Raw genomic sequence first — 6,812 nt, forward strand, 5'->3', positions numbered from 1 at the left:
TTCTTATATAAAAAACGTTTTTAACAATTTCTTTTTTCAGTATAAAACATTACAGAGTTCCAGGCCAATCAAACAAATTCACGGTCAACATTTGAAATAAAAATGAACTCCCCAGTCAAACGTTCTACAATAACATACAAAGGTTTTTTTTGCCATTAAGGGGTTTTCTGTATTTTTGTTATCTAGTTATGGGGAAATATTACAACACAAATCCTAACAATCACTCTTTGTTGGCTAAAATATTAATAACAAAAAAGAAAAAATGTGAACTCCTGGTCCCATCAAAGCCCAAGCCCCGAAATTTCTGGTCAACATGGCATTTATGCTGTCTTCTGCTGGCCCTTCTTCCCAATGAGGGATTTGTGGATGTGGGGAATGACACCTGAAAACAAAACCAGAAAAACATTGGTTAGATAAATGATTCATTAAAAATGTCATCCAGAAAAATGTCAACTGCAGTAGAACAGATTTAGCAGAGCGTACGGACATCAAGAAACAAACAATATGAATAAAAACGTGAAAGAACAAGGAAAAAAATAATCTGAAATAATGTCTTTGCAAACTGTAATCTCACCTCCTCCAGCAATTGTTGCCTTGATGAGGGAGTCCAACTCCTCATCACCACGGATGGCCAACTGCAAGTGACGGGGTGTGATACGCTTCACCTTCAAGTCCTTGGAGGCATTGCCTGCCAACTCTAGTACCTAAGAACAAAAAGTACAGATATGAATACAAACATCACCCTCGCACACAGAAACACTGTGTGATGGTTAACCACTAACATGCAAAAATAAAATGGGGAAAACTTACTTCAGCTGTGAGGTACTCAAGGATAGCTGCACTGTACACAGCTGCTGTGGCTCCTACACGACCATGGCTGGTTGTGCGAGTCTTTAAGTGCCTATGGATACGACCCACTGGGAACTGGCAGGAAAGAAACATGAAGCAATGAATCGAGATGAACAAAGAGAAGAAATAATGTGCCAAAGACCAACATATAAAGATTGAAAATTACCTGTAGTCCAGCCCTCTGGGATCGAGACACTGCCTTAGCCTTGGCTTTGCCACTGTCCTTTCCTGCCTTGCCACCAGCCTGTATGGGTCATTTCAGGATTTAATGAATAAAACATGTAACAAGAAATCAGACAAGACAAGCTAAAGAAGACCCAGCTGTGTTGGGATGTGATGTTTAGATTTCCTAAAAATGGGTTCTGCATTAAAAAGAAAGTACAGCCCTGTTTTAAAGTTAGTAGGCAGAGGAATGTGCAAAACAAAACATTCGCCCATGAAGTGTTTCAATTACAAAAGCGCCTCAACAGGTAACGTTACAGATGGCCGGTGACACTGTTATTGCTTTCCCGCCAATCACACAAAACCCAACAAATGCGTTAACGGCTCACCGGAAATAACAACATGCATGAAAGCATGAAATAACCCGAAAAAAGGTGGGAAATTTGATTTAAAACGACAGTTAGACACAGAACACAGAGGCTGCCCGTGATCCCGCGACAAACACGCCGCTTTTAGTTTTCATTCAAAATTTCCATCAGTTAGTACATTTGCCTCCTTAAGTCCGACCCTCAGATACAAAAAAACACAATGACGATGTTACGCCTTCCTAATAGTTAACAGACTTATTTATGGCTAACCAACCGTTAAGCTAATGAAATAGCCTAACTTAGCTTGCTAATGGATGCTAATCCACCGTTCAGAGGATAAACAGGGTGAAAAACACTCCTACGAATACAAGTTTAACTGTTACACTTCTAATAACCATAACCCTCCCCCCCCCCCGCTTTTGCGAAACAGCAACTCTCCGTTTATCAGCAAATATAGTATTACATTTTAGGGGGGAAAAACAACAAAACTCGGACTTCTCGAGCTGCCGTAAATGCTAACATGTTAGCTGACAGTTAGCTCTTTATGAAGCTTTTTTTTAACCACACATCTTCTGTTCAAATTTTCTCAGTTCAAATACAAAGCAGCACTTTATACTGTGGCACATTAATTACAGTACAACTTTAACGACGTCCTGTGTAAAGCATTTATCAGTAACCAAAGCGCACATACCATTTTTCCGTGTCGTTATTTGATTGCAGAACTGAGAAGATAGCAAACAATTTCGGCTCCCGAAAGCAAAGAAACAATAAACCCTTTCGAAAATCTTTCGCATGCGACCCCTCGTGGGAGTTTAGACAGCCAATGATAATGTGTGTTGTTACTTCGAATCTCTTCCCCGACCAATTGCAGGAGCGCTTGTAGAACCTTTACCCATCCCCCACCCTAAGATCATCGTGCCTGCCTTTTGCACCGCTTTGCACACGGAACCAACAAGTAGGCGGGACACTGTGTGTACTGTCCTACCAGGGCCATCCATCCCAAAATGAACAAAATACATAACTAGGACTTTGTATATGGAATGTATTATTGAACTGAAATACAAAGACAACGAAAACATATTCAAAATACATAGTTGTGTGCTGACTGTGTTGAAAAACGGGTTGTGCCAACAGTAAATTCACAAAAGGATTAATTCTCCATTAAAAATGTTCGTTAGTCATGAATGCAAAATCGTAAGGGCCTGCTAGTATGTACTGTAAATACAACATGTAGTTGAATGTCACCCAGAAGGCGGTTACGTTTTAATGACAGACAGGAAAACTGGCGAATGAAACACAGCCCCTGTGTCTGAATGGTGTGTTTGACAGCAGCAGCGGCCAATCAGAGGCCAACAAAGCCATCTGTCCGGTTTCCTCAGTGAGCTCTGCAAGCGAGGGGGTGGGGGTCAAAGATACGCAGAGAAACGGGCTGCTGGTGGCGAAGATGGCGGATGGGGACAGTGGCAGTGAGCGCGGTGGTGGTGGTGGCAGCGGCGGAGGTGGAGGTGGAGGAGGTGCAGGAGGTGGAGGAGGTGCAGGAGGTGCAGGAGGTGCAGGATTTCAGCATTACCAGCGGGAAACGGAGACCCAGGAGCTGGCCTCGAAGCGGCTGGACATTCAGAACAAACGCTTCTACCTGGATGTAAAGCAGAACGCCAAAGGCCGGTTCATCAAAATCGCCGAGGTCGGCGCAGGGGGCTCTAAAAGTCGGCTGACCCTGTCTATGTCAGTTGCGGCAGAGTTCCGCGACTACCTGGGGGATTTCATAGAGCACTACGCCCAGCTTGGGCCTAGCACCCCGGAGCAGATCGCTCAATCATCCGGCGGGGATGACACCGGGCCTAGACGGGCCTTGAAAAGCGAGTTCCTGGTGCGTGAGAACCGTAAATACTACCTCGACCTCAAGGAGAACCAGCGGGGTCGGTTTCTCCGGATCCGACAGACCGTCAACCGAGGCCCCGGTTTCGGAGTTGGAGCGGGTGGCATCCCCGGTGCTGGTCTCCAGTCCGGACAAACCATCGCACTCCCGGCCCAAGGCTTAATAGAGTTCCGCGACGCGTTGGCCAAGTTGATAGACGACTACGGGGGTGATGAGGAGGAGCTGTCCGGCGGCGGAGGGGCCGGGGGCTACAGCGAGCTTCCAGAGGGCACCTCGATCATGGTGGACTCCAAGCGCTTCTTCTTTGACGTGGGGTCCAACAAGTACGGAGTTTTCTTGCGGGTGAGCGAAGTGAAGCCCAGTTACAGAAACTCTATAACCATCCCCTTCAAGGCGTGGAGCAAGTTCGGGGGAGCATTCAGCCGCTACGCCGAGGAAATGAAAGAGATCCAGGAGCGGCACCGGGATAAGATGTACGAGAGGACACCTGGAGAGGAATCAGAGGGCGACGACGTGGAAGACGATTGATGGAGAGGTGGCTATATTGTGATGAAGCTGACAACATGATGCAAAGCCTGGCGATAAACAAGAGAGAGCAACGACTATTCTGTGCATGACGAATCGAAAAATGCTACAACAACGGAGTAAAACAAAAAGATATATATATATTTGACTGAGAAATTACTGTCTATATAAGAGAATCATGTCCTAAAGTTTAGATGGATGTTATAGCTAAATGAGTGGGGACTGCAGTAGTCAGCTCCTGTATGAGATCCCCCATTGATATAACATGTTTAGATATATATCTATATAAAATATATATTAACTTTGTATTTGATAACCTCACATGTAGCCCAGCAAATTAAGTTTGACAGTACTCAAGAGATACAGGTCTATAGGTTACCAGACCCACCTCCAATGGTGAGAGCTCATCTGGGGCTGACCTGTAGTCTGTGTTATGATAATAAGGAAGTGTGACATACTCATACCAGCAGGAGCAGAGTGGGAATGAGACAGAGCGTCCGCATCACTCACCATGGTTCTGTGTGCGTTTTTTCGTCTAAAGTGACTTGTAACAAATGGCTTGCCCAGACAGACCCACAACACCCAGAGCCACGCTCTCAGCTATAGAGGGAATCCTCTGCCTCTCAGGACATCCACTAAGCCCAGCGAGGTCCCATAAGGTGATCTGTTACAAGCACATTTATCATTTGGATTCTCTGGACAGTCCATTTGACTCCAAACGACCTCCTGCCCCCCCCCCCCCCCCCCCCCCCCCTCCCTCCTGGGCATCCCTCCGGTGCTAACCTCCTGCTCCGATAGCTGATACGTGGGCCTCCTCACGCGTGGCTCGTTTTGTCTCAGGGCTGGCTAGTCCAATCTGTATTCCTGAGTATATTAGCATTTCCTGTGCCTGTGCGTCATCCTTAAGAGGTTCTGGCTGCAGATCTGGTCAGCCAGGTGCTGCAGTCGAGACGTCTGTGGCAACTGATGATGTTTCATAGATGCAGGCCCACGTTTCACCCCTGTGACCTTTTCATCATAGGGGGCACGGTGAGCTCGGGCCTTTAGCACCCGTCGCAATTTTTCCAGTTAAATCTTAATATGCCGGGCTTGAGCTATTATTTAAGGCGCACCATTTGGATCCTTTATTCTTGAACTCAGACCATTATTGAAGCAATATTCAGTCTGATTGTAAGAAAGAAATTAGGTCCTCTTGGAAAACAAAGCTGTTACCTTAAAAAAAAAAATACTGGAAGAGATTTACTTACTTAATGATCAAGTATAGATTTAATTATTTTTCAAAAGAGATATATTAAAAGATGTCTTGGAATTATGAGACATTTATTAGATAATGCTGCCTAAAGTGGCTTATTTAAAACACTAAACTTGGATGCAACTGTCCAGGGTGATATTTCATACCTGCTTTTTTCCTAACATTTATTTTATTCCTTAGAGGAAATTAAGAAGAGTACAAACAAATTGATAACAAAGTATGTTATAGCAATTTCTAGAAGCAACTTCACTGAAGTAGTTTCTCAGCAAACACTCAGCACTCCAGTTCACTTTACAAAGCATCAAGTTGTCCCCTTGTTTCAATCCACTCGTTTTAACCATGTTTTGTCACAAATTGGCTTTCCATCAGTTGCCATATGACGCAAACAAAAACTTGCAATCATTGACATTTGTCTTCAGTGCTCCTTTTTAAAAATATGATTATTTCTGCATGCATGCTCTTATGCAGAGCTGCCTTGTGTTCTTTAATTTAGCATATTCTGATTACTGTATGATGGGATTTATCCATTTTTGAGAGCGGTTTAAAGTTGTATTTCTTGCAATGGAAACATTTTAAGTTTACTTCTCAGCCTGATATAAAAAAAAAGCCACAAAGTCTCTGTGCTTTGGGGAATGTTACTTTCATTGTCCCACTTCCTTTGGTGTGTAAATCTCTCGTTGAATTGTATTTGACCCACTTTAACACAGCAGAGAAATGCCTTATGAAAAAGGTTAACACATGGGAGCAATAGTTTTTTTCTTCTTTTCTATAAATATACTATATATAATATTACACATGAGATTGAACTACATCCTTCTTCCTGTGCTGTGTTACGTGAAATGACAGCTGTTTCAGTCATGTGTGTTCTGCTGTAATATTCTACCGAGTTCCTTTCAACAAGAAATAAAAAAGGTTTTTGCTCAGGAGAGGTGTGGTGTTTTTCTCCTCCCCACCTCGGGGTGGAGGTCACTTTCTTTACAGGATCTCTGCAACAAATGTGTGATGCAACAGTTTGGGTCTTTGTGATTGACACGCATTTAGTTTTTGCAATTAATGTTGTCCATAAAAAGGTGAAAAATACGTATCCATGCTTGCGTATAATATAAGTGCCTCTTTAACGGGATAATCAAAACATTTGCTTCAACATAATTACTATTTCCACATTATTTCATAAGCAACTGAGTAAGTGTAAAATGCACCAGGCTTTCATTCCCTGAAACAAACTGGTGGATGAGGTGAAAGTACAAAAATGTAAAAGTACTCCATAACAAGTAAAAGCATTCAATAACCTCTAAATCACGGAAATATGTCTATTTTTTTTAACAATGTGCTTAAACTATCAAAATTAATAATCATGTTCTGCATTAAACCCCTCCATGACTAATGTATTATTTATTACATGATCACGCTAATGATACGTTTGCATTTTAGAATCTTAAATGTTTCACTATGGTACGTCCTGAAGGTGTAGCTAGTTTTAAACATTTAATATTCACTGCTAACAAATATTCGATATCCAGACAATGGTAGAAGACAGAAGAAAAAAGCAAATCTGTTTCTCTGATCCTATCAAGTTCATGCTTTGAGAAAGATTAAATACTTTTACGTCCTTTCGTCTCAAACTAAATCAAGCTGACAAGTTTAAAGAGACCAATGTTTTTGTGGTGTAGTTAAGTAGAAGTGTATAGTATCAGAAGATTGAAATACCTACCAGAAGATCCTGCTATAAAATGCGAAACATACTTTGTAGTTTAATTACTTCTTAACTTTAAACGGC

The 6,812-nt window shown here is 42.5% G+C and overlaps 2 protein-coding genes across 2 annotated transcripts; one reads left to right on the forward strand and one right to left on the reverse strand.

Annotated features, from left to right (window-relative positions):
• Positions 1 to 2,296, reverse strand: LOC117546417 (histone H2A.V). The gene is made up of 5 exons (XM_034216637.1): positions 2,071 to 2,296; positions 1,016 to 1,093; positions 811 to 924; positions 575 to 704; positions 1 to 382 (listed from the first exon to the last, which is right to left on the reverse strand). Exons 1-5 carry the CDS (start codon positions 2,071 to 2,073, stop codon positions 321 to 323), a joined length of 387 nt encoding a protein of 128 aa, XP_034072528.1. The 5' UTR covers positions 2,074 to 2,296; the 3' UTR covers positions 1 to 320.
• Positions 2,297 to 2,814: 518 nt separating this feature from the next.
• On the forward strand, positions 2,815 to 5,961 carry purba (purine-rich element binding protein Ba). The gene has a single exon (XM_034216639.1). It carries the CDS (start codon positions 2,824 to 2,826, stop codon positions 3,784 to 3,786), a length of 963 nt encoding a protein of 320 aa, XP_034072530.1. The 5' UTR covers positions 2,815 to 2,823; the 3' UTR covers positions 3,787 to 5,961.
• Positions 5,962 to 6,812: the final 851 nt, after the last annotated feature.

Source organism: Gymnodraco acuticeps, unplaced genomic scaffold (genome assembly GCF_902827175.1).
Source record: "Gymnodraco acuticeps unplaced genomic scaffold, fGymAcu1.1, whole genome shotgun sequence".
Lineage (NCBI taxonomy): Eukaryota > Metazoa > Chordata > Actinopteri > Perciformes > Bathydraconidae > Gymnodraco > Gymnodraco acuticeps.

Coding starts and splice junctions, on each gene's coding strand:
- LOC117546417 (XM_034216637.1), bottom strand. Junction 925..1,015: donor CCCAGAGGGCTGGACTACAG/GTAATTTTCAAT, acceptor CTTTCCTGCCAG/TTCCCAGTGGGTCGTATCCA. Junction 705..810: donor TTGAGTACCTCACAGCTGAA/GTAAGTTTTCCC, acceptor TTTTGTTCTTAG/GTACTAGAGTTGGCAGGCAA.
- purba (XM_034216639.1), top strand. CDS start 2,824: ATGGCGGATGGGGACAGTGGCAGTGAGCGCGGTGGTGGTGGTGGCAGC.